The sequence below is a fragment of the Gopherus flavomarginatus genome, chromosome 3 (assembly GCF_025201925.1).
Source record: "Gopherus flavomarginatus isolate rGopFla2 chromosome 3, rGopFla2.mat.asm, whole genome shotgun sequence".
Lineage (NCBI taxonomy): Eukaryota > Metazoa > Chordata > Testudines > Testudinidae > Gopherus > Gopherus flavomarginatus.
In genome coordinates this window covers 91255466-91282965 of record NC_066619.1, presented here as the reverse complement: position 1 = coordinate 91282965, position 27500 = coordinate 91255466, and the positions used below count along the sequence as shown (strand labels likewise).

Genomic DNA, 27500 nt, shown 5'->3' with positions numbered 1-27500 from the left:
AAACATTTAACCAATGAAGGTTTGGATTAGCTAAACATTTACATGTGTTTTATATATGGTTATACACTGATGTAAAAAAAGCCAAATATACTTTTACCATGGAACAGTAGTTTACAATTTACACTAACAATTCAATGGAGAAAAGCAATTTAACTGTTTTGTACTTTTGATCTTAGAAGTTAGCATTGAGTTTCTACAAGACAACTGCTAAGAATCATGAGACCATTTATAAAAGCATACCCATAATAAGAGCATACAGAAAAAATCTTCATGTGCAATCATAGCAAAAAAAGAAATTAAACTCACTTGGGAAGTGTTGTAAAGAATTTTCATCCCATTGGCATCAATAAAAGCTTTCCTTCCCAACTTGATATTTGTAACACTTTTAATGCACTGTAGGATTCCTTTACGGATCAGCATGTGTCTGTGTCGACTATCATGACGGTGCCAATCTACGTAACTTGTTAAAAGCACATGGACATATCCTCTGTCTACTGCTCTCCTGGCATTTGTTTCTTAAGAAAGAAAAGAAATTAAAGATTGCTAAAGCATATAATAACCGAGCTCTTGTTTTCACTAATCATCATCATCAGTTGTAAATATTACTTTTAGATCAAGTTTAAAGCTAGTAACTTCACTTGTGTTCCATTTTATGGAATCATTATGGCGACAAGCACTCCAGTCATCTTTAGTACCATTTCCCTTTTTTCCACTGAAGTACATAAGGCAAGTTCCTGACATACCTGTGCATGCTTTGCAACTGCTTTCTATATCAAAACACAAAGCCTGTAACTAAGTCATTCTAAAACACATACTTAAGTTGGCTGAAAAAACTGTATTCACTCAGATTTGACTTGCTTCTCTATTGTGATTGAACAGAATATGTAAATAAGGATCAAATTTCCTAGATGTTTTAAGCCTTGCAATTTATTTGAACTGATGTAATGGTGACAGGCGGCACTATGACAGGTACTTGGGACCAATGTTTCCTTTTTAACTTAATTTTTCCATGCGTTTATAAATTTTTATTAATATTTGTTCCAAGATAACATTTGGTGGAAAAAATGATAACCTTAGGCTATTTAAAATTTTTATTAAAACCCCGGTTCAAATATAAATTGGTTTGGACAATAAGCTAAATGTGTACAAAAAAATGTTTTCTGGATTGTATAGCTCAAAAATTATTTGTTTTATAAAACAGACATTGGCAAGCAGTAAATGTAGATGTGCTACTTTTAATTATAATTAATTTTGAATAACAATTACACTATTTCATAAGTATTTTTGCTATGAATATAATATATTTCTGTGACTGATACTCCAGGTTAACTCCCATACAAAAATTCTATTTTTGGTTTACATTTAACAATAGAACAGGCTTAGAAAACACTACTTGTCTGAAGACTGACTGCAGTGATAAATATCAACTTTTGTTTGCATCGTTCCTCAAACTTGACTCTGCATTTAACTTCCCTAGTTTCTTCTTACAATTCTACTTTACTAGTTAAGAGGCACAAGTCAGCAAAACCAGTAAATCAATCACATAAAAGGTGTGTACACATGCCTCCTATACATTTACCTCACCTATAAAATGTAAGGAAGAGGCTACAGACTCTTTTTCTGTTGCTCACACTCATATTATGAGTTCAAACCTCAAAATTTTCAAACATACCAAAATCACTGAACTTCAGTCAAAAACTAGTTCCCTGATTAGATAGAAATTTTAAAGTTCAAGTTTTTCAACTGAATACGTAAGAGATTGGTGGCCGGGATACAATAATACAGAAGTGGAAGAATATAAATGATTAAAAAATTATTTCAACCAAAAAGGAAAAAATTTTCAGCAAGGTACCAGGACTTTTATTTCCCTAGCTACAGTTCCATTTTAGAGCTGTCACCAAACACCACTTACTTCACACTTACCCAAGACCTATTTAATTAGACAGATAGACTATGGGAAGACACTATATACTTTGGTGCCATCTCCTAGAAACCTGACTGACACAGATGGCAGTCAGGGCTGGGGAAAGAGTCATGGACTCCTACTATTGTGAGGTTGAGGGGAAAACTGAGTGCTATAACGCACAGTTCTGCAATCAAAACTAGAGAGATTTTTACAGACAATCACTAGTTTAAGATTTAGCAGGGCACTTCTATTTTCTTTTACATTTAAAATCTTCATTTTATAAATGAAATTCTTCACAAATTATGCATTTCTGGTGCACAGTTACATGCCTCAGGAATGCAGAGAAACAAAATCCTAAAGGCCAGCACCTTCAGGACATGAGAAACACTTATCTCAAAATGAACACAAGCAGAATCTCAGTTTACATAATAGAATATCAGAAATTTAGGACTCGATAGATGACGAGTCAGTCTTGTGTCAGTGCAGGGGAGTAAAGTATTATTTAGACCATTCCCGACAAGTGTTTGTCTAACCTGTTCTTAAAAACCTCCAAAGACAGAGATTTCATAACCTCCTAGGTAATTGAATCTACTGCTTAACTACCCTTACAATTAGGAAGCTTTTCTTAATGCTTAACCTAAATCTCTCTTGCTGTTCAGTCCTCAGTGAATAAGAAGAAAAATGTAATCACCCTTCTCTTCATAAAAATCTTTACATACTTGAAAAACTTATGTCCCCCCTCAGACTTCTCTTCTCCAGACTAAATAAACCCATGTTTCCCCAATATTTCATCATAGGACATGTTTTCTAAACCTTTACTCATTTTTGTTGCTCTCCTCTGAACTTTCTCCAATTTGTCCACATCCACTTTCCTGAAGTATGGTGCCCAGAACTAAACACAGTTGCACCTTTGTGGCCTTATTAGTGCTGAGTAGAGTGGAAGAATTACTTCTAGTGTCTTATTACAACATTCCTACTAATACAACTCAGAATGTTCACTTTTTTGCAGCAGTATTACACTGCTGACTCATATTTAGTTTGTGATCCACTATAACCCTCAGTTCCTTTTCCACAGTACTCCTTCTAAGGCAGTCCTTTCTCATTTTGTATTTGTGCGATCAATTATTTCTTCTTAAGTGTAGTACTTTGCATCTGTCCTGACTGAATTTCATTCTATTTATTTCAGACCATTTCTCCAGTTTGTCCAGATCATCCTGAATTCTACTCCTGTCCTCCAAGGTGCTTGTAACCCCCACTTTCCCCAACCCACTTTAAATGTGCTCTATGCCACTATCCAAAATTATTTATGAAGATATTAAATTGAACTAGATTCAGTACAGATCCCTGAAGGACCTCTCTTGATATGCCCTTCCAGCTTGACTGTGAAACATTGGCAACTGGCTGAAAAACCTCTCAGAGATTAGTTATGCATCCATCTTGTAGTAAGTTCATCTAGCCCATATTTCCCTAGTTTGCTTATAAGAAGGCTGTGGGAGACAAATATTAAAAGCCTTACTAAAGTTGAGATATATTATATCTGCTTCCCCCCCATCCACAAGAAAGATATTAGGTTGGTTTGACATGATTTGTTCTTGACAAATCCATGTTGACTTATTTATGACCTTAATTTTTTAGATGCTTACAAACTCATTTGCTCCATTATCTTCCTGGGTGCCAAAGTTAAATTGACTGGTCTATAATTCCCTGGGTTGCCCTTATTCCTCCTTTTTTACAGATAGGTACTATATTTGCTCTTTTCCAGTATTCTGGGACTTCTCCCATCCTCCAACAGTTCTCAAAAGATAATCACTAATGGCTCAGTCAGCTCTTTAGCCAGCTCCTTAAGTATTCTTGGATGTATTTCATCAGGCCCTGCCAGCTTAAAGACATCTAACTTGTCTAAGTAATTTGAAACTTGCTCTTTCCCCATTTTAGCCTTCTAATGTATTTGTAAAAATGTTTTTTGTTACCCTTTATGTCCCTAGCTAGTTAAAATCTTTTTGTGCCTTAGCCTAATTTTGTCCTTACATGATTGTGGGTTTGTTTGTTTTTTTAATATTCATCCTTCATCATTTAACCGTTTCCCACTTTTTATCTAAGCCATACTTCCTGTCCATCAAGTTTCTTAGCATACTTCCTATCTTTCCTACACACATCATCATTTAAGGTCTCCTGTTCTGAAAATACACATCTCAGTTTCTTAATTCTCCATAAATCTCAGCTTTGACTTTTCATTTACATAGCAGCAGACCAACATTATTCTGAGATAATATTTGCTTCCATTGGCATTCTCTTAGGGATGAATCCTAAAAGCTACTTACTACTACACAGTCCTGAGAGTCATAGAGGCAGGTTGTGTACTAATCTGATCAAACATGAGGATAGCTAGCGCAGTACAAAATGGGGCAGAGACCTTATGCAAATGAGCTTCCATTCAAACCCCTGAAGGTGTTCTCCATAAGCCCTGTGCCTACCCAATCTACTGAAGTTCTACCACTACCATAACTTGCATACAGTTCTTGTGAGGGAAGAGGATCATGACCCTTAACCAGCAGTGCAAGTAGGGCAGCACAGCCAGGAACACCGTACCAGCAAGATATTTATAGCTGGTACGGCATACTGGAAAGAGGAGCAGCAGAACGTGGGGCTGCTCAGCTCCTCCAGCGCAGCTGTACCGTCCCCAGTCCTTCCACGCAGGGTCTCCTCCATCTGTACAGCAGCCCCACCAGAGGACAGGGCTCGGGGCAGTACAGCCACATCAGAGGAGCTGTGGGCATGGAGGCACCCAGTGGCCCTACATTCTGCTCCTTTCGCCACTGTGGTTCTGAAGGGTAAGGGGGGTGGATCATGGGGAGGGGACAGGGAGGATGTGGGGGCCCCGGGCTGGGGAGGAGTCACGTGGAGGGTCACTTGAGGACATCACATGCCCCTCACCCCCGTACCGGTCAAAAATGAATTCCACTTGCATCACTGCCCATAACATACCTGAAGAGTCAGTGGGGGCGGAATTTGTCATCACTCTCCTCTCATGCTCAGCTGCCATTGGAGAAGGATGGGCCCTGTCACTTCCCTATAGCTGCACGTTAGAGCTATCAGCAAAAGGATACATACTCTTGACCCCAGGACCTATTTAGTGACATCCTGACTATGATGGAGACTACACTGGTGCTATCCCCCAGCACCCTCACTGACACACATGGTAATCAGGGCTGGGAGAAAAGGGTCATAGACTCTACTGTTGAGGGGCATGGTTGAGTATCTGTAAACAGGCTTCTTCCACTTCTGAGGATCCAAGTCAGTCTCTGCCTAAGTCAGGTAGTCTCTGTGCTGCATAACTGGATAAAGAGTTACTATGTATTATACATGTAGCAGTAACGAACAGAACATATTAATGATGAATTTCAGCTTAAATTCTACATTTCCCAGCTTCTCTTAATTTCAGCCAGACTCTTAATATTATTTTAATCTAGTTTTTATATTTCAGTAAACATAGTTTCTAGTAGAGAAACACTTACTTGATTTTAGCAATGCAGCAAGTGTGTCTAAAGCAACCCTGTCAACATAAAAAGAAGAGAAACAACAAATTAGTACATTTAATCTATAACATGGTAAAATCATACAATTTTTTTTTTAAACAGGTGACTGATATATGAGAAAGGGGTGCAAAGATAAAAGGCAATAATGACTATAAACACACATTTTGAAGATTTTGCTACACAGTTCTGGACAGGCCCTAACAGAATCTTGGGTTTGTTGTGGGTGGAAAGAGGTCTTCTTCCCTTGTCATTTAACTGTCAAATGCTAGTTAAGATTTGATTTAAAAAAATATTTTCATCAACAAATAAGTTTGAAAAGCATCTTCAATTTTTGAATATAGTATGTTAACAACTTTTACTCACTTCATAAGGCCAGTATTCTTTTTACTAAAAGGGCCAATGATCTTGAACATCAGTTCCACAACTCCATTCTTCCCCAAGGATACTGCATTTACAGCTGAAAGGAGTAAAAATTAAAAACAGATTTTGTGAAATAATGTAGTAAGAAGATTAGAATAATCTTGAAAATACTGATTTGCTGAAATCACAATCAAGCAGAGGGAATTTACAAGTTGAATTTAGATAATATGCACTATTGTGCTTAAACTATGGAACAAAAATGACAAAATAGTATCTTACTAATTCTTATTTCACGAATCCACCATTCCACATTACTCCTCAGCAACCATTTAATATGAGTATTCTAGTGAAGTTTCATATTATTGTTTTTACATACTATATTACTGAGCCTTTACTAATATGCTTTGACGTTAACTATACTTGTTGAAAAGAGTGAAGATACTGCATCACAAAATGTATCACTTTATGGTTTGTTCATTTACTGATTCTCAGAATTCAGGAATCTGCAATGAGTTTCCCAGTGAGCGCTTATTAGCAAGGGTCTACTGAAGCTGTGCTATTGAAGTGTATCACAAAGATGGATAATTGGTTGTGTGTCTGAATGGACTCAGTAGGAAGTCTGGTATCGAGCACTGCATAGCCTATTATTTCAGAAAAGCGGGCACTTGCTAATGTGCCGTTCACTTTAAAGAGGCAGCACAGTTGTTGCAGGAAGGTACAGGACTGTGGATATTACAGAAGGAAACATACATTAGTGTTGACAGAAATCTGCTGTTTTACACGCACACTGAAATCTCTGGTGATTTCTATTTGAGGTCAATAAGAACTAATGGAAATTATTTACAATGCACACTTTGTTTTCCCCTCCTTTATTAAGATGTACAGCAAGGAGGCTTTTCTCCCTTAGAATGTATATTTTGTCAAGAGGATCGTTTCTAAAATTTACAGAAGAAAATGTATCAAGCTCCGATGACTAGAGGGTGTGTCCTTCAGCATCAGGATGAAAAGGTACACTAGTCGCTGTCTGAAATAAGTGCCTGTAGTATTATTTCTATTGCGGTACCATCTAGAGACTCAAATCAGGATTGGGATTCCACTGTGCTAGGCATTGCACAAACATGTCTATGTCTTCCTATAAGAGCTTGCAATGAGAGACCATAATCTAGCTGTAAGGGGGTAATTTAAAAAAAAAAAAAAAAAGTGTGTGTGTTGGGGGCCTGGCTCTGGATGTACACAGGATGGCTACTTAGGAAGTCTGAAATGTTCAAAAACCAGCAGCACCAGCAGTGATGTACGTGTTCCCCCTCTGTGCTATTGGCACCTGTTATGCAACATTTTGGAAAAATAGTGTGAATAGAATTTGCCCTGGTGAATTTTTTCAATATACAGAATCTACATGGAGACATTTCTGTCCCAACAACATTGTTTTCCTAACAAACTGGTCAAGCACAACCACGTGGTTATAGGACTGTTTAACTTTAACAATTTTCATTCCACCTGAGACCTTTTCAAAGCGATCCACACTGGATCTTTCAAAATGAAAGTCAGTGGATCCATTCACAATATAAAGTTTCTGGCTGTTAAAAACTTCCTTGATCAAATCAATTCCGCACCCTTCAGTTGCAGCAAACTGCTTGCAAAGACTACCCTGAAAATTTTTTTCTTCAGGCATCTTTGTAAGCACCAGTTCATCTTTACCTTGTTCCACAGAAGCACTACTCTGCTGAGCCACTACAAACTCCTGAGTTTTACTTACATCCGGAATCACCTTTGGCTCATCAGGCAGACTCCTACACATTCCCCTTTCAGGCAAACTGCTTTGATTGGGCACTTACCTTGTTCTGTCTGTTATTACTTGAAACCACTTAAATCTTATTTTTTATACCTACTACAATCACTTTTGCTTATAAATTAACCCAGAGTAAGTAATTAATACCCAGGGAGCAAACAGCTGTACATCTCTCTCTATCAGTGTTATAGAGTGCGGATAATTTATGAGTTTACCCTGTATAAGCTTTATACAGGGTAAAATGGATTCATTTGGGGTTTAGGCTCCCAGAAAGACTAAATACTGGGTGCTGGGAAAGTTCCTGTTAACTGAGAAGCCCCTGGGCTAAGTGAATCTTAGTTTCTGTGAACTGAAGGGGGGCGGGGCCCAACCTCTTGGTCTGTGCTGTAGCTAACCAGTGTGTGTAGCTCAGCAAGATGGGAGTGGAGGGAAGCCTTCTTTGGCAGGGGGTTTGTTCTCAGTGCTATCCCAGCACATCTAGTAACAGTCTTGATGGAGGTACTGTGACCCAATCTGTCACAGTACTGAGTAAGGGACTGGCACTGATGCAGTGGCCTAGGCGAAAGTCAGCAAAGCCAACAGTACCACGAATGGTGGACATACTGAAGTAGACACTGATGGCATCTGGTGCTGTTGCTTGGTCAGTGCAGAGGGTGATGCATACCTGGGTACCAACAGCTGGACTGAACTGAACCGTACCAGTTCCCAGTGTCTATGCTTGCCTGCCAAAGTGGGACTCCCCCAAGCAATGGGGGGAGAGATAGCTCAGTGGTTTGAGCATTGGCCTGCTAAACCCAGGGTTGTGAGTTTAATCCTTGAGGGGGCCACTTAGGGATCTGGGGCAAAATCAGTACTTGGTCCTGCTAGTGAAGGCAGGGGACTGGACTTGATGACCTTTCAGGGTCCTTTCCAGTTCTATGAGATAGGTATATCTCCTTATAAATGGACGCACAGAGGGGTGGTCACTCACAGCTATAGCCTCTCAGCAGAACAGGCAACATTTGAAACCTGGCAAGCCAGGCATGCCCTGTCAGGAAAATAGTAAGTCTCTCCCAGAGAAAGAGGAGTCAAACAATCCTTTCACTCATTATCTAACTATACAAACAACTGACACCTATAAAAAACTATCTTAACCTCTACTAAAGCATTAGAAAAGCTTAAGACTGCCACACTAAGGCTCCATCTCAGGCTGAAGCGGGTGAAAAGGAACTAATGGTTGTTCACCCACACAGCCCTATATATACTCTCAGTATCCAGCACGAGAAGGCACAGGGCATGTGCAGGGGACGAACAGACACTGCTAACTGCAAATCTCCGATCAAGGGCTCGAGAGGCGCACAGGCACCTGAAGTGAAGTGAAGCACACATGGGGACACCACTTAAAAGTAGTAAAAAGTCTTCAGAAAATAGCAGTCGTAATCATATAATATTAAACATTGTCAAATACTTCACCCAGCACTGTATAGAAAAGAGACAAAAGAATGCTTTGCAATACTTACAGTTGGTTGAGTATACTCTTAGTACTTGAAGACATGGCAGGATTAACCTGTGGTTCTGCAAACTCTGTTTCACCAAATTCAGAGAGATGTTTAGAGTGCCACTGATTCTAGCCTTAACTCCAAATTTTTTATCTGAACAAACAGAACAGAACCAAAACCAAAGAAAAAATCAATGAATTTGATTTTGAAGCTAAATTATTCTATTTCTGTAACTAAATAAGCTTAATTCAAAAAGTGACAAAAAAGATATTCCTACATCTCTACCCCTCTCCTCTGCATAATGAACTCCATTCAGCATTCCCTTCATTTCCTTCTTCCATTCTTGTCTGTACGCATGCCTTCATCCACTAACGTTGAGTACACTGGTGCCCATCTTGAAAGGTTCAACACCTCCAAAATCAGGCTCCTAAAACCAGGCCCTAAATATCAAGTTGGGCACTCAAAATTTGAAGTATCCTAAATTAGTCAACACTTCCAAAAATTTATTCTTGATCTCTCTCCATTTATCCAACTGTAAATGGACAAGATGTGACAGGTGTGTAGTCATTTTAAGAGCCTTCCAGTAGTGCATTAAGCAACTACTACAGTGATGAGCACTGTTATAATGTAGAATAGAATAGATAGAGTTACCTAGTATCTATGACGAAACAATCTTTTAAAAGTTCCATGACAACACCACATGAAGGATATTACATATGGATAAAGTATTAATTGTTATAATTACGATTACCTTTTGGACCAATTTTTGCAAGAAGGGAATGAAGCTGCACCATTAACTCCTCATTGGGTGGGGAGTCTTTGCTGGCACTCAAAAGTAACTGCAACAAGATCTGCGTCCCTCCTTTAGAAACTAAGGCACTTGCTTTCCGACCACCGCCTTGCAATTAAAAATAGAAATATCAGAAGTAGTCAAAAAATATTAAGATACCTAGCTATTTAGGCTTTTCTTCATAATCATTTGCAATGCACCAAGCAATGTTGGCACTATTCAACTTTTATAGACATGCATAAACTAGACTTTTGATCACTTTTAATCTCAGAAAAATAAAATTATGTAAATCAGCTATTTCTTAAATGCCTTGAAAAAACATATAAAAATTTGTACAAAGTACGCATAAAAAATTGCCACTTGATTAAAAAAACTTACCAACTGACACCAATTCAATGAGGATATTTAATATATTTAGAGTAGTCTGAAGATCTCTTGTATTCTGAAATTAAATAATATTCTTTTAGTTTTGGTAACAAATATGGAATACTGGACGCAGATGTAGCCTTGCTTAATTTGTAACAGTATTAGGTTTTGTTTCAAGACTTACACATGGGAGTACCTTATTACATTTATTTTCCACAGCCACGCATGCCCTTCCTTCCAAGCTTCAGTCATTAGCATACTTAAAGCTTATACCCAAATAAACCAGCTGTAGTTTTACATTTGCCCAACGGCTCCAACTTTTGAGATCCACAGACATTTCCAAAACAAGCAGTTTTATTTTGCTTGAATTCTACTTGTAAAAAGAAATTCTCTTTGGTAAATACTTCAAGTTTTGTTTTTTTTTTCATATTTTAAGAATCTTGTATTCGAACATCAGAATTGAACAACGATTAACACACTGCTCAGAGTTCCGACTGCAACTCAAACCACTTGACTTATGTATTTTTAGACCTTGATTTAGCAAGGCACCTAAACATAGCCTAACTGTAAGTACAAGTGTAGCTCCTTGGAATAGTCATAGCTAGGCATGTTCTTAAGAAACTTGCTGAATCAAGGCCTTAGATATCATGTAAAGATCAAGAGCATGAACAAGTACCTTTTTATAGTGGCCAAGAAAATTAAAGAACATTGAAAAACTGTAAAAGTCTGATATTTGCAAACTATACAACTTAGACATACACACATACATGAGTAAGATGTTTTACCTCCAATGTTGAGAGGATAACTTCTATTGCTGGGGAACCTTTGGCAGTCATTTCCTTCCTGGTTTTTTCTGAAAGTCCAAGAGATTATTTTTTCCTCAAAGGAGATTATAAAATTACTTGAGCAATTTCTGAACATAAAAACTGGATATCACACTCTGAAAAATCTAACCTAAGAAAAAGAAAACCTGCACACAAAAAAGTAATTTATTTAGAGTACAAAAGTGTATCAAAATTAGGGTGAACAAACTGATTTTAGACACAGTAGGAATGAATTCTTACCTTTACTTATTTTTAAAATACAAAATTTGCACTGCTTTTGAATTTATTTTTCTTTTTTAGTGTACATATATCACTACACACCACAGTTTTGGCCAAAAATACTGCAAAGGAAGGTATCTTGTGCAACATTTCTGAGTCACATAAGAGTAATAGGAATTTCTGGAAATTTCATGAGAAAGTCAGCTTTTGAGATTTCCAGAACAATTTCCTGCTGTTTTTATACAGCAGCCTTATTCCAGGCAAGGAAAGAGGATGGAAGGTGGATTTTTAGGTGTGTGAGTGGGGGGTTAACATGTTATCAGATATAATCTTGTTACAGACTGCGGCACAGTAATGCCAACATTTGAAAAAGAAAAAAGGGGGTGAAATAAGCAGCTGCAGTTCAATTTATGGAGCCAGACACTGAAAGCCCACAGCCTATGATTCCCTCTCCACCTTATTAAGAGGGTAAAGTGTATTACCTCACCAATCACATATTTTCTGCAATTATTGCTGTCCTATGACTTGTAAATAGTACTTCAGTATAGGGGTTTTCAGGATCTGATTCCCTGATCTCCTGGTTTATGTTACCTGCTTCATGCCAAAACAAATCAATATATAAACTCAATAAAGTTTCTTTCTGGTTTGCTTGTGGATGGGCACCAGACTGCAAAAAACAGCTCGTGAGAGAGTTTATTATACTATTTTTGGAACACATGCACATCTACTTTCTCATGAGCACAGAACCATGGAAGGCAAATCAGGGTTTTCTTTGGATATGTACCAGTTCATTTTGGTTTGACTTTTTCACAGGTCAGGTGAGGCAAATCAAGTAATAAAGAAGCCAAACCTTGAAACCTCACTTCCAACTGCAATATCAGAGTAAGATGAAAGAAAACAGGCAACATTCTTATGCTTTTATTTACTGACACTACAGAGAAATAATCAGAATCACTACCCATGTCATTTGAAGTGCAATCATTCACACCCAAAATAGTTTCTGCCTGCTTCTAAAATTGACTGCTTTTTTCATACTTCCCCACCAACACCCTAAGTTTGCTGGGATAAATGTAGATGTATGAGAAGAGATGCTGCACACCCTACAATCAGCTGAACAAAAGACATTTTAGACTCAAAAGTGCTGAAAACCAATTAATGAAAACAAATGTTCTGCCAAGAAAGTAGCTAACATAATAAAACCAATAAAAGATCAGGATCATACTATACACTGGCTGGCCACATCTAACCTGAAAAATACATGTCACTATGTTTTGTGTAATAGAATAGATTTCTATGAATAAACACTAATTTAACAGACAAATCCACAAGTGAGGTATGTAATCCTTACATTCAACAAAAATTTCAGACAGACAATCTCTTTTTATTATGAAGGACAACACAACATATAAGTAGGTTTCATTCCCTAACCTTCAGTCTAAACAATTAATTGATTCCAGCCTTCTTTGACTACTCCACTGGCCCTTATTTGCTGTTGCCTATAGTCTCTCAGAATTGAATCCACAGTATACTTCACAGGTATACACACAGAAATACAATCAGCATCCTCAATCTTACACAAAGCAAAAGACTACATACTGTGTACTCTTTAGACTCTTAATTCCAGAACATGTCTCCTGATTGAAAATACAGACACCCAGCTGAAAATTTTGTCCTCATTTTTAAAATAAATCACTATGAATATTTGTAAGGCTACTGCCTGAATCCAGTTAAGTAAAAAGGTGTTCATTACTAAGATGCATTCAGGGAAATAGAAGTCTACTGTGGAATATTCATGATCTGATGGTAGCAATTTAGTTTCGATATTGGCAATTTAAAGAACAAAGAGTTGCAAGGCTAGCAGGTTTGTTTTTTTAAACTTCTCATACTCCACAATAGCTGTGTTTTGGCACTCATTCCCCACCAGAGCACCTCCTCACAACAGAAGGTGGAGTTGCAGTGGCTCATCCACTCTAGCATCTCCTGTCCTATGTCTGCAACAGTCTGCTGCTTCCAGGGCCTAGCCCTCTAGCCAGGTCACTTAACCTGGAAAAGGGAACTGGACTGGTAACAGAAAAGTCCAAAACAAAAACAGGAAAAACGCAAAATCCATTGATCTCTATGCCAGGCCCTCTACCTTCATCTGGGACTCATCATTCTTGGCAGTAGTTTAAATAGGGTGGTACTCTCCCGTACTCAGTACCAGCAAGAGATTTTTAGGGGGTATGGGATACCAGAAAGACATGGGGCTAGCCCACCCCCCCTTCCGGGACGGGGGGGGGGGGGAGGTCTGCACTCTGCTCCTTAAAGGAGCTGAACACAGCTAGGGAGGGCATTCACTCTTTATATGGCTTTAACAGCACAATGCATACACTAACAAACTTAAACAAAGCCTTTGTTTAAGTTTGTTAGTGTATGCATTGTGCTGTTAAATTGGTTACGAGTCCTCAAGAGGGGAGGGGCGGGGGGACGGGGATGGAAGGTATTTCTGATTCTGTTCCTCCCCACTGGTCTGAATTATCCATGACATTCATACTGCATCACATCAAGTCCAGATCATTAAGGAATGCTTCTGCTTGCACTAATCAGCCCAGTTCTGCAGTCTGACAGGAATCGGGTGTTGTCCACAGTGCGCACACAATTCTTCTTTGCAGCCAAAACTAATCTAACATGCATTTTGCTAATTGGAACTGGAGCAGCAAAACAAAAAAAACCAAATGCCTCCTTTTCCAGCTTTGTAGGTGAGAGAACTATAAGTGAAGATTATAATGCCAGACACTGATTACCTTAAACCAGCAGCCTTGGGAATCTGCCAAGACTTTCCTGAAAATATGTTGCTCATCTTAGCAATAAGATTTTATCACATATCTGCCCACCTTTATTCGAATGACGCTCCTTCTGATCTGACAGCTCAGGTATTGTCAGTTTCATCTAGAACAATTTACGAACTTGGAACCTAATCCTGTAAACCCTTAATCATTTGATCAATCCCATTGAAGACAATGGGACTATTTGCATGACTATGGATCACTTTTGTGGTAAGAGTTTCTGTTCTGTTTCTGTAAAGGAAGTTGAATCTCCCATTGAAATGCAATGTCTGGGTACAATATCATAATGCAGTTTAGGATACAGTTCTACTTAAAAGTTTGTCTTTTAATAAGTCATACATACGCTGAAATGACTCCTCACCCAATTCCCATATTCCATATGGACAGACTGAAATAGTACATAATTTGGGGGAAAGTGAATAGTTAAGCATGTTAATGTTTGTATATACGAACACCCATTTCATCATTGTACTGGAAAATATAGCTGAAATTAATTTTCTATGGAATTTGAAGAAAATTTAACAGCCCCAATTGTTTTCTGTGTTAATCAGTGTGAACTTGAAAGAGTTACATACCTTCTAAGAGAAAATAATCAGTCCACACTTAGTGAAACATTTTTTTTCCTTTTAACTGGTGTTCAGAAGAGTGCTACAAGACATATATAACCTCATGAGCAGAGGGCGAAGAGGATACCCTCTCACATTATGACCAGCAAAATAATAATAATAATAAATAATAAAATCTTAAAGAGGCAGAGGTTCACAGGTTTGCAAACCTAAAAACCTGTGTTATGCTTTAAGCCACCTCAGTACATACCAGGTTTATGAATATTAAAAAGTTAACTGCAAGGGAACACTGAAGCCAATTAACCTGAATGTGTGCCAGCCAGTATGCCCTCACTGACTAAAGGCGCAGTCACATCTGAACAGCTAAAAAGTAACCTTGGCCCTTTAAGCTAAGCAGAGTAATCACTGGCTCTCTTTCTGTTGTTATGTAACAGATAACAAAACTCCAGTGGGGCTTGGTGCTGGCACATAGGGTCTTGGGTACGTGGTGTGATTTTTCAGAATTTCTTTTGGGAATAGGCATGTAGCTGAAATAGCTGGTACTTATGATAATGCTATTTCTATGTGTGTATATTCATCATGGTATCTGAAGTTATGAATATTAGCTATGTTCACTATGTGTTTGCTACTATGATAACACCTGTGACTGTGCTGCCCGTGGGAGCCAGCTGAGATCACTCAATCAGGGTGAACTGCAAACAAAACAGGGCAGACAAATCCCAAACGCTGGTGGTTATTCCAATACTTAGAGTTACCAAGCCAGCACAAAACAGCTTCTATAGTACCTCACTGGTTACTTAGGGTATGTCTACACTATGGGATAATTCCGATTTTACATGAACCGGTTTTATAAAACAGATTGTATAAAGTCGAGTGCACGCGGCCACACTAAGCACATTAATTCGGCGGTGTGAGTCCATGGTCCGAGGCTAGCGTCGATTTCCGGAGTGTTGCACTGTGGGTAGCTATTCCATAGCTATCCCATAGTTCTCGCAGTCTCCCCCGCCCCTTAGAATTCTGGGTTGAGAGCCCAGTGGCTGATGGGGCAAAAATCATTGTTGCGGGTGGTTCTGGGTAAATGTCATCAGTCATTCCCTCCTCTGGGAGAGCAACGGCAGACAATCATTTCGGGCCCTTTTTCCCTGGATTGCCCTGGCAGACGCCATAGTACGGCAACCATGGAGCCCGTTCAGCATTTTTTTTTTTCAGTCACCGTATGTGTACTGGATGCCACGGACAGAGGCGATACTCCAGCGCTACACAGCAGCATTCATTTGCTTTCGCATGATAGCAGAGATGGTTACCAGTCGTTCTGTACCCTCTGCTGCCAGTGTAATTTGGCAATGAGACGACGGTTATCTGTCCTTCTGTGCTGTCTGCTGCTATCATGGGTGCCCCTGGCTGAGATCGGCCGGGGGCACAAAAGCAAAACTGGGAATGACTCCCTGAGTCAATCCCTCCTTTATGGTTTCTAAAAATAGTCAGTCCTGCTTAGAATTTGGGGCAAGTGTATTAGAGAAGCAGTGTATCAGAGAGCACAGCCGCTCCGTGTCAGATCCCGCAGAAATGATGAGCTACATGCCATTCATGGGGGGTGCCCCTGCAACAACCCCACCTGTTGCTTCCCTCCTCCCCCAACCTTCCTGGGCTACCGTGGCAGTGTCCCCCCCATTTGTGTCATGAAGTTATAAAGAATGCAGGAATAAGAAACAGTGACTTGTTAGTGAGATAAAATGAGGGGGAGGCAGCCTCCCGGTGCTATGACAGTCCAGGCGGGACATTAAGCGGTGCGGAGGAGAGGAGCCCAGCATGCCGCTGCTATGATAGTCCAGGCAGTACAGAATCTTTTCTTTACACAGGAAAGGGAGGGGGCTGATGGAGCTCAGCCCCCAGTTGCTATGATGAGGACGGTTACCAGCCGTTCTGTCCCATCTACTGGGAATGACCAGGAATCATTCCTATTTTTACCCAGGCGCCCCTGAGGCCACCCAGGGGTATTCAGCAGTTATCAAGCACAGGCTGATGGTGACGACGGATAACAGTTATATTGTACCGTCTGCCACTGGGGAGGGGAGAAGAGCGGATACTGCTCTTCACTGCTGCAGCATCACGTCTAGCACCAGCATTCAGTAGACATAGGGTGACATTGAAAAAAGTCAAGAAAAGTTTTTTCTCTTTTCTTGCACGTGGTGTGGGGAGGGAGTAAATTGACGAGCTATACCCTGAACCATGCTGGACAATGTGTTTGAACCTATAGGCATTGGGAGCTCAGCCAAGAATGCAAATACTTTTTGGAGACTACTGGGGACTCTGGGATAGCTGGAATCCTCATTACTCCCTCCCTCCCTCCATGAGCGTCCATTTGAGTCTCTGGCTTCCCGTTACGCTTGTCACGCAGCACTGTGTAGCCTGGAGATTTTTTTTTCAAACGCTTTGGCATTTCGTCTTCTGTAACGGAGCTCTGATAGAACAGATTTGTTTCCCCATACAGCGATCAGATCCAGTATCTCCCATACGGTCCATGCTGCAGCTCTTTTTGGATTTGGGACTGCATTGCCACCCTTGCTGATCAGAGCTCCACGCTGGGCAAACAGGAAATGAAAATCAAAATTTCGCGGGGCTTTTCCTGTTTACCTGGCCACTGCACCCGAGTTGAGATTGCTGTCCAGAGCAGTCACAGTGGTGCACTGTGGGATACCGCCCGGAGGCCAACACCATCGATTTGCGGCCACACTAACCCTAATCCGATATGGTAATACTGATTTTAGTGCTACTCCTCTCGCCGGGGAGGAGTACAGAAATCGATTTAAAGAGCCCTTTATAGCAATATAAAGGGCCTCGTAGTGTGGACGGGTACAGCGTTAAATTGGTTTAACGCTGCTAAAATCGGTTTAAACGCATAGTGTAGACCAGGCCTTAGAAGTTTCAACCATGCAGTTCCCTTAAAGTGCCCAGCCTCAGGCCTCCATCCAGACATCTGTCAGATATGATGATGATTCCGGAAAATCTTACTTCATCATATAAAAGAAAAGGTTCTTCCAATCCCAAAGGATCAGCCACATACCCAGGTTCAATTATAACTTAGATCTTACCCACAATACACGCTACAGCTAATTCTTATTGACTAAGTTAAAATTTATTCAAAAAGAAAAAAGAGTTGGTTAAAAGATCAATATACAGACAGACTTGAATTCAATTCTTGAGATTCAGATGCATAGCAGAGTTGAGCTCGTAGTTGCCAAAAGTCCTTTTAGAAATAGTCCATAGATTATAGTCCAATTTCCATATTCAGGGTGGCTCCAGTCAATGACTGGGGATCTCAATCCTTATGGCTTAAGGTTTCCCCCTCTTGAAACCCAAAGCAGATCTGAGATGCAGAAGGATCATGTCCCAGGCTTCTTATACATTTCCAGCAGCCTTTTTGCCTGAGAAAACAATAGGCTTAACTCCTTCTCCCAAACATCCTGGCAGTTAGCACAGAGTAATTTATCCATTAAACTGTTCAGATACAGGTTACCATAACCTTCAAAGAGACACATAGACGATAATACTATTTCACTCAAGTATCATCTTAAATGTTAATATTCCTTTTTTGATCTTTGAATTAAAACTATAGCAATAGACAAGACTTGTTTGCTTACATTACAAGACCTGAGCAAACACCTCCCCTTCTACCTCTAACAATGCAGACTTGCATTTCAAAGCTCTATTCATTTACATATCTTGCTAACCAGTTCTTAAGGTTCACCCATGGGTCAGGTCAATCGGTGAGGTGAGTTAATTAACTCTTTCTGGCCCTGTCACCTTTCAATGAGATATTATATTATACTCCTAATATCACACCACCTTCAAGGTATTTAGCCAGCATATGAAGGGACAAGTTGAATGGCCCATTAAGGAACACTTAGCTCACAATAGACCCTGGAAAATGCCTGTCTACACTTAATGGACTTTTTGTGAATGTTCTAACTAGAATATGGGTGGGGGTGATGGAGATGTAACTTGCGCAAGTGACTCCAAACACCATCTTTCATGGTAAAAACAGATTTTCATTTACTTGGCACTTGGCAGAAGCTAAAAGGCACTGGCCTGGAAACATCCATTCTGCCTCTTTCCTGCTCCAGCCTCTGAACTATGAACATATACTAACTAATGAGAGCATTCTAACCAAGGGACTGAGGACTTTAAGGTAATCTGGAGCCTTCATATTTCCTTGATCCTTTGCAAATGGACTTATGAGTTGGATATGGTACAGAGACCATTCTAGCCTCATTGACTGTGGATTTCTCCCTTGCAATGGACAAAGATCAGATGTCTGCTGACTTTCTCATATGAGTTAGCAGCCTTTGATACCTGTGGTATAAGCAACAGAGCCCTTGCTTGAATGGTTTTGTTCTTTTCTCTCCAAATATCAAAGCCTGTTCTCCATGAACTCAATAGCAAAACTCCTTTTGATCTCAATGGGAACAGGATTTGACCCCAAGAGATCAGAGAATGTGATTTTGATAAATTGCTTATCTGTCCAGAGACAGTTCTCATGTATGTTTTGCCAGGCTGATTTTGATTGCCCCTCCTGTATGCCATGGTGAGGAAAACAACACAACAATTTGGGCTGTAGTTCTATCAAGGTGCACATGGTTCACACACTTCTATGCCTCTTTTCCATCAAACCCAGATGGCACAGCATCTTTGCTTTCCTAGTGCCTGGTGGAGAGCAATACTTAGACAATGGCAACCTGGCAGAAGCTTAGTTTGGACATAAGGGAGGCACTGATAGTGTGTTAAGGGAAAGTGGTGTGATTCTCCTTCCTATCCTTCTTTCATTTAAGAAGTTTTCAATTTGGGGTGCTGCTGGAACCTCAATGACACCTGGAAGTACAGGTGGCACCAGGGGCCCAAAGCATCACTTTACAACTGTATCTGTTAAACAGTTGTATAATTTTAGACAGATAAGGGGGATGTTAGAGGGGACAGGGAGAGCGTGGGGGCCCCCAGGGTTGGGAGGAGTCACATGGAGGGTCACATGCCCTCCTTTGTGTCCCTCCTGTAAGTCCAGTGCCAGCAAGAAATTTCTACTTGCACCACTGATTCTTAGCCTCTTCCTCTCCTGAAACCTGTACTTTCTCACTCGGTCTGGGGAGAGGAAGGGGAACCCAGGCTCACCTACTCCTCTGGGTTACAGGCCAGGTACCCTGCCTGAAGCACCACTCTTCCACCCCTTTACTGTTTCCTACCATCCATCACTTGCAGATCATTCCTCAGCATCACACACCGTGGGTCATCTCCTCCTGGTTCCTTGTTGTTTTAGGCTACTACTCCTGGTGGCTCCTCAGCCTCTATGGCAGCCATTGGGCTGCAATTCAAACAGTCCTCCTGGTTTCCCTCCCTAAGACAGAAGCTCCCTGCAGCCCTCCTCTCAGAGCTGAGATAATGAGAGGAGGCAGGTGTCTCCTTCAGACAGGAATCCCTCCAGCTCTTCTCCATGGAGATAAGGCTGTTGTTTAGGCCAGCTGTAGAGCCTTAGCCAGCTTTACTTCCAGCTGGACCTTTCCCCCACTTAGTCTTCCACCTTGGAGCACTCAGCAGGCCATCCTGCTGATGTCTGCCCTGCTATGAGGGAGGTGGCAGCATATGCGCTGATTCCCTTCCCAAAACTCATTCCAATGCTCCAGGAGACATAGGAGCTTTGTCCTGCCCTAGCTGCCAAGCTCCTGTCCCAATATTTCAAGGAAATAGTCATGGGAATTCCTCTGAAACACTACTTACTCCTGAGACCATTTCCTCTTGCGCAATTTCACCTAGGTCCTTGTATATCAGACCTGCCAAAATTTTAAATGACCACACCACATAAAGACAGTGGGCTGACTCCTAGACATCACTGATCTTAAGGGGTCAGGTCACCCCCATCACAAGCTGAACCATTTTTATTCAGTTATTTCCAAAACCAAACATTCACTTCAGAGTGAAGCCAACCTATAAAAAACAGCCCCAATTTAAAGCTTTGAAAGCCACGAGCCACTGAAAAAAAATTAGCTATTTCCATACTATGTAACTCTAAACTGTATCTGTACTGTGATGACATGACTGACCAAACTGCTGCAGAATCAACCTCTTGCAAAAATGCTGCACAGATTCTCCAGAATATAAACTTCAATTAAAAAGTGGTACCTAGTATTTGTGGAGTGAAAATTACATACAATGCATATATGTATTCACTGCAGAGTTAACTGTGACCGTCACTCAGACGCTGCTCCTAACCCCCCCCATATCATGCATAAAGCCATCTCCTCCCAAAGTCTGGTGTGCTTTTAACCAGGGCTAGCTGTGGATGTAAGAATGCCCAGGTGTCACTTTCACTGAGGTTGGGAACCACCCCCATCACCCTTAAAATGAGGACACAGGTTACATTACTCAGCTGCCAATAGTCCTCCAGGCCTTCCCACAATTCCCCTGTATATCCTGAAGGACAAACATGTTTTCTCAAGTCACTGGGAAAGAATCAGAACAGCTCAGCTTAGGGCAGCACAGGGGACCATGAGATGTACCCCCATAAGTCTTAGAGACACACACTGGTGAGTCCAGCAACACTGAGGACACAGTAACTCGTGTATGGCTTTGCAGTGTGGCTGCTCACACCCGAGACAGGTTAATCTAGGTGCTCAGACCCAAGTGTCAATCATTAAGGCTAACTCTGCAATGAAAACATACCCCTACAAGATTAATGATGCAGTGTTGTCTGTGTGACTACGCAGACAGATTGAAACAATAACTCCTCCCATAAATCTAAACATTGTGTTAACTAGAGCTGATCAAAACTCAGACTTTCCATTCCATGGGAAGGTTTGACATTTTAAAAAAAGTTTGCTCCTATTTGGAATGAAAACTATAAATGTCTGAAATTCAGACAGAAGGGAAACGCCAAAACATTTTTCTTTTAGGGAAAACAATTGAGCCATTTCAATTGGATTTTTTCCACAATGAAACAGAGCAGTCAAGGGAGTAGAACCTAACGACACTAGTCATAGAAAAGGACCCCATTGTATTAAGCTCTGTACAAATATAAAACAAAAACAAAGAAAGATTGTAAACCCCTTGGGGCAGAGACTAAGTGTAAGCCAAGAGACATTAGATGGAAATATACAGATGGGGAGCAAGAGTAAATAAACTCAGACCTTCTGGAACTAGACTGCTGAGGAATACTTATGGAGGAAGTAAAACATTTAAAAAAATTAAGACACTGTGGAAGGACAACCACCACCACCATCACCAAAAGAAAAAAGCACTACAGAGAGCTATTTTCCAAGAATGGCACAAGACTCCCCGATGAAACCAATATTTCAAATTTGAGTTTCAGACTTTGGTCTTTGTCCCTGCAGGTAACTAAGAGTATCACAAGTGTATCTTCAGAAAACAAGTGGTAGTCACCTCAAAATTCAATTTCTATTACATTGTTTTGTGGAGTGGATTTTCTTAAGAGATTTTCAAAATGCTAACTCGATAGTGACTTGCTTTAGGTAAGTATGTGTGATCATTGCAACATACTGTTATGGTCACCAAAGAAGTGCAAGAAAATAGCTTTTTTTGCTAGACTTAGCAATGAGAACACTTCACGTACAATTATCAGAAACACTCAAGAATTCATGGTCTTATGTACGTGGCACACTTACTGCACATCTTCATAAAACTCTCCAAGTTTTCCTTAATCACCAACAAGTTTCAAGCCAAAATAACCATTCAACCATTTAATTTCTATTAAGAAATTTCTGGTTAACAGCACTCACAGTTAAATGCAAGTTTTCTTGTAAAATTTAAATCATCAGTTTAATCTTCAGACACAATTAGTACACATTTCTTCCCTTCAGCAAAATCTTTTCAAAATATTGCAATAAGGTAATTTCAGAAAAAATAAACTTAAAACTAACTTTTTAATTCCACAATATAACAGCACTCAGTCAACTTATACTGTACTGTGTCTTACAAAGCCCCAAACTTGTGACAGGATTGTATTCATCATTCTTTTACCATACTTCAATTCTTAAATTATAGCTCTGACAGTGCAATGAGTATTTAGTTGGAGAGTCATTAAATATGTCCCAAAGTAATATTTAACATGGCCTTTGATAGGAGCTTTCTCCAGTTTCTGAATCTAAGACAACTGACTCTTAAAACAGTGCAAAAAAATAGATGTACTATCATTAGTTTTCAAAGCAGACAAAAAAGAAAAATAGATTGACAAATGAGTTACAAGGTTATTTGTGACTTCATATAGAAACATCAACCTGCTAGTGTTCAGCTGCCAAAATGAAAATGTAAAATGAGAAGAGACTAGCATGAGAATTTATCAAGAGGTAAACTTTCAATGTTTCCAACATGTCTCACATACTGCTGATAATGCTGTACTTTAGGCTACATTTCTTTAGATGACATTCTTAAATCTAACCCCATCCTGAATTAACCCCTTTACTCCCTATAGCCAATGAAACAGTGATTAAATAAACTACCTAATGAGAGGTCATCTTGTGCCTGCTTTAAATAATGCACCAAGCAAAATAAAAATAAATCAATCCAATAGAAAAGCATATTAAGACTGTTTAGAAAATAAAAGACATGAAATTAAAAAAAAAAAAAAAAGTATATAGCCTCAACTGTATCTCGTAACAAAAAAATTCCAAGTTTTCTTTAACTGTAATGAGGCTCTTTAAAATTTGGCATAACTGATCTTTTAACACAAATTTTAATAAATACATTGCTATACCTGTCCTCCACTTTTTACTCTCGTATACAACTCATCTATGCTGTCTTCATAGTTCCTTTCTTTCCAGGTATATTACAAATTTCTTTCACTATCAGTGATGGTCTCCTAGATTAACTATTTTTAATATATGTATTTCAGTCTATTGAAAGTGCATGGAGTAATGTTATTTTGTTTAATCTAATACTTTATAATAATCCTAGTAAAAAAAGAAAAATCCCAAAAAAGAAGGGGAGGAAAAAAAACAAGACACAGAAAAACACCTTCAATAATGCATCTTTTTATATTACACATATACATACAGACACACTGTATAAATAGCTTAACACATAAGCCTACCATATATGTAAAAGTCTAGTATGTATGTGCAAGTAAACAGTACACACACACACACACACACACACACACACACACACACAGTAAATCCCAAACCTCTCCTCTTTGCCATTCCCCAGTTAGTGCATGAGAAAATTAACAAAAAAGCTTGAAAAATTTTATCCACAAAGTCAACCACTAATAGGCATGCCAACTGTTAGTCAAATGTAGGGTGACCAGATGTCCCGATTTTGGGGTCTTTTTCTTATATAGGCTCCTATTAATCCCACCCTCTGTCCCAATTTTTCACACTTGCTATGTGGTCACCCTAGTCAAATTATAAACAAACACACTACACCTTCATGGTAATTAAGGTTTTGGTAATCAGAGAAACACCTTCATCCAGGTTTGGGAGAAATTTTGTTAGGTTTGTCATAAGTAACTGATTATCTCTATTATTAATTAATAAAGTTCTTAGGCCTTGAGCCAGTAAATACTTATGCAAAAACTGCATATGCTTAATTTTATCACCATGAGTAGTCTGCAGGATTAGGACCCTACACTGTATGCTTTTGGGGGCAAGCACTATGTCCCTCTGTGGTTTAGAAAATCCATATTATGTAACAAGCAATGCCACAATTAAATAATTAACACATCTCCTACATTAACAGTTTGTAAATTAAATCATCCAAATGTAAGATTTCTGGGCTGGGCGTTCTTAATACCGTAACCTGAACTGCTATGTAATTTGTTTTTATTTCTGGGATTTAAATGTCACCTCTCCAGACAAGAGTTCTGTAAAGCAGCACAAAATTAGGCAAGGAAAAGACACAACAGTTTAAACAGAAGGCTCATTAAAATTTAGTTTGTTGCTATATTGTTGAGAACTTTATGGATGCCTAACAGCAGCCAGGGCTAAGGAAGGATGACTGAAAAAACTGAAGAAAATATCCACAATCTGAACTTCATTTGAAATATTAATAAATATTTGTACCTGATCTTTTGAATTGGCATATTTAAAATGTTTTCATTGCTACATGTCGACATTATGAAACGCATTTAATAGTTTCCTTCCACTTTTGGCATCTCTTATAAATTTAGAAGACTGTTTCCGTAAGGAAATAGTTTGGGTTCAGGCATCTTGACATAGATAGTTCCTGTAGAAGGCTTCCAATTCTTGATATAAAAAGAAGGCACAAGAAATTTAGGATACACTAAGAATGAAAAAGGCTGCCAGGGAAAAGTGATAATTAATCCTTCAGATCCCCATCTGACTTAACTATTCTAATAAGGTATTGCTAACTTGAAACGGGATGCAGGGGAGAAGGCAAAAGTTTGAGGAGAAGGCAAAAGTTAAGTCTGACACTTTTATAACTATTTGCTGATGACAGTTCCTGATCACCACGAATGGGCCAAGGAACAATACAGCTGAAGACAAGGCTGAAACTGTAGGATACCAAAAGAGACTGGCAAGAGTACTGGTATTTGGGCATCTTTCCTTGTCTGAAAATGCACTGTATAGCGGTGTGAAGCGGCCCTTCAGAAGTGGCTTGACCACTATACCATTTTGGGGGCACTTCTTCCTCAATACTTATCTTTTAGCAGGATTACAGCCAAATGGCTTGTACAGTGGCACTAAGAGGCTGATGATGAGAGTCGGGAATTCTCAACTAATTGGTCACAAATTGGTCAAAGTCAATCAAGAAAGACACTCCCTTTCTTTAAGACTACATGGGAGGAAGTTCTTGAAACATTTTTCTGTTGTAACATTGAGTCACAGGTGAGGGTGAGGGTGAAGGTGACTGTGTACCCCATAAGGCTTCATGGGAATATGCTTACGAATGTATATATGATATAACTGGAATATGTTTTATGCTACATATGCCATGTAACATATCTATGTAAAGGTTATGATCTACTGAACACATTCCTCCTATTTGTATGCATGTATTATATTTGTACTTGAAGTTAGGAATATTGGCTGTATATTTGCTTGATTGCCCTAGTAAAGCATTTGGTCGGCTTCTTGAGAAACGAATGTGGAAAATAAGTGCCCAGTCAAGAACCACTCAACCCAACAATGAACTCAAATGTCAATCCACATCGGAGCTTTCCCAGGAACGTGGCTTGGCTGGTAAGGAACTCAGTCATGCACAGACATGTGATTTGTCCACGTGACTCCAAAACTCCATCTTGGAGCTGGACTTTGCATACAAGAGAGAGGAGGGGGTCTCCACCCACAAGAGACAGTCTACTTAAACACCTGGGAGATCCCTCCATTTTGTCTTCAGCTGGCTCAAAAGTTAGCCTCTCCACCCCCAAGAAGCTGGGACAAAGAACAGTAACTACAGAGGGTGTAACTGATTGCTGGACCCAGACTAGAAGGAAACTAGTCTGTAAAAGGAAGCTTACTGGGTGAGGTTTTCATCTGTATTTAGTTTTCTTAGACATAGACTTACATGTTCTATTTTATTTTGCTTGGTAATTCACTTTGTTCTGTCTGCTACTACCTGGAACCACTTAAATCCTACTTTCTGTATTTAATAAAAATCACTTTTTATTTATTAATTAACCCAGAGTATGTATTAATACCGGTGAGGGAAGGGGGAAACAGTTGTGCATCTCTCTCTGTCAATGTTATAGAGGGCAAACAATTTATGAGTTTACCCTATATAAACTTTATACAGGGTAAAACGGATTTATTCGGGGCTTAGATCCCATTGGGTGTTGGGCATCTGAGTGTTAAAGACAGGAACACTTCTGTAAGTTGCTTTCAGTTAAGCCTGCAATTTTGGGGCACGTGGTTAAGACCCTGGGTCTGTGATGGAGCAGACTGGCATGTCTGGCTTAGCAAGACAGGATGCTGGATTCCCAGGCTGGCAGGGAAAGCAGGGGCAAAGGTAGTCTTGACACATCAGTTGTCAGTTCCCAAGGGGGGTTCTGTGATCCAACCCATCAGTGAGATCCACTGCTATAATTCACTAGATTATTCTTTACTTCACAAATCTGTGGAGAACTGCTAGCAGGCCACAAAGATGGCAGCCTACACTAGGCCAGCCTGGTGCGTGCACAGACACACAGACCATAGGAGGAGAGAAATTCAGGCTTGCCTCTCTCTACAGATTCTAGCTATTTGGATTTTTTCTGAAGCAGACAAGCCAGTGGTATGACCCAGGGATAGACAACCTATGGAACGTGTGGTGGAGCTAGAATGATGGACTGACTGTACTAGTAAGAGAACTGGGAGGAAGGCAGAAGATTCTGCATAGAAGGTACTGGCACAGGTTCCCCTAAGCCTCTGACTGTCAGAAGCTGGGACTGCACAACAAGGGATGGATTACTTGATAATTACCCTGTTCTGTTCATTCCTTTGGAAGTAGTTGGCACTGGTCATGGTCAGAAGACAGAATAGATGGACCATTGGTCTGACCTAATATAGCCACTCTTATGTTCTTAGGTAAGCCATCAAACACTAGCTAGACTGCTCGCCTGCAGTACTGAGGAACTGGGGAAGGAATCGTAAAATGGCAGGTTGGAATAATGATGCATTGATATATGATATCTAAAGGAGACAACAGAAATGCAGGTTTAGCACATGTTCCTCAGTCTTCCTTAAAAAGGAAGGACAAGTTCCAGTTACTAAAAATTCAATTCTTCTGAAAAGGTCACAGGTTTGAGAGGAAATCCGCACACACTGAAAGATCTTTGCTGTGGACACCAGACTGAAGCAAAATAAACTGAGATAAAACAGCACTTGAGCAAGGGGAATCTGAA

The 27500-nt window shown here is 39.8% G+C and overlaps 1 protein-coding gene across 8 annotated transcripts in view; it reads right to left on the bottom strand.

The window, feature by feature from the left end:
• AGTPBP1 (ATP/GTP binding carboxypeptidase 1) overlaps positions 1-27500 on the bottom strand; it is a 177448-nt gene that overhangs the window by 92797 nt on the left and 57151 nt on the right. For all 8 annotated transcript variants that reach the window (XM_050945606.1, XM_050945611.1, XM_050945609.1 and 5 more), the window contains 7 exons: positions 11011-11078; positions 10238-10301; positions 9821-9967; positions 9091-9222; positions 5806-5899; positions 5422-5459; positions 307-515 (listed from right to left, as the gene is read on the bottom strand). In XM_050945606.1, coding sequence (XP_050801563.1) covers positions 307-515; positions 5422-5459; positions 5806-5899; positions 9091-9222; positions 9821-9967; positions 10238-10301; positions 11011-11078 — 752 coding nt within the window. The remainder of the gene's footprint in view (positions 1-306; positions 516-5421; positions 5460-5805; positions 5900-9090; positions 9223-9820; positions 9968-10237; positions 10302-11010; positions 11079-27500) is intronic.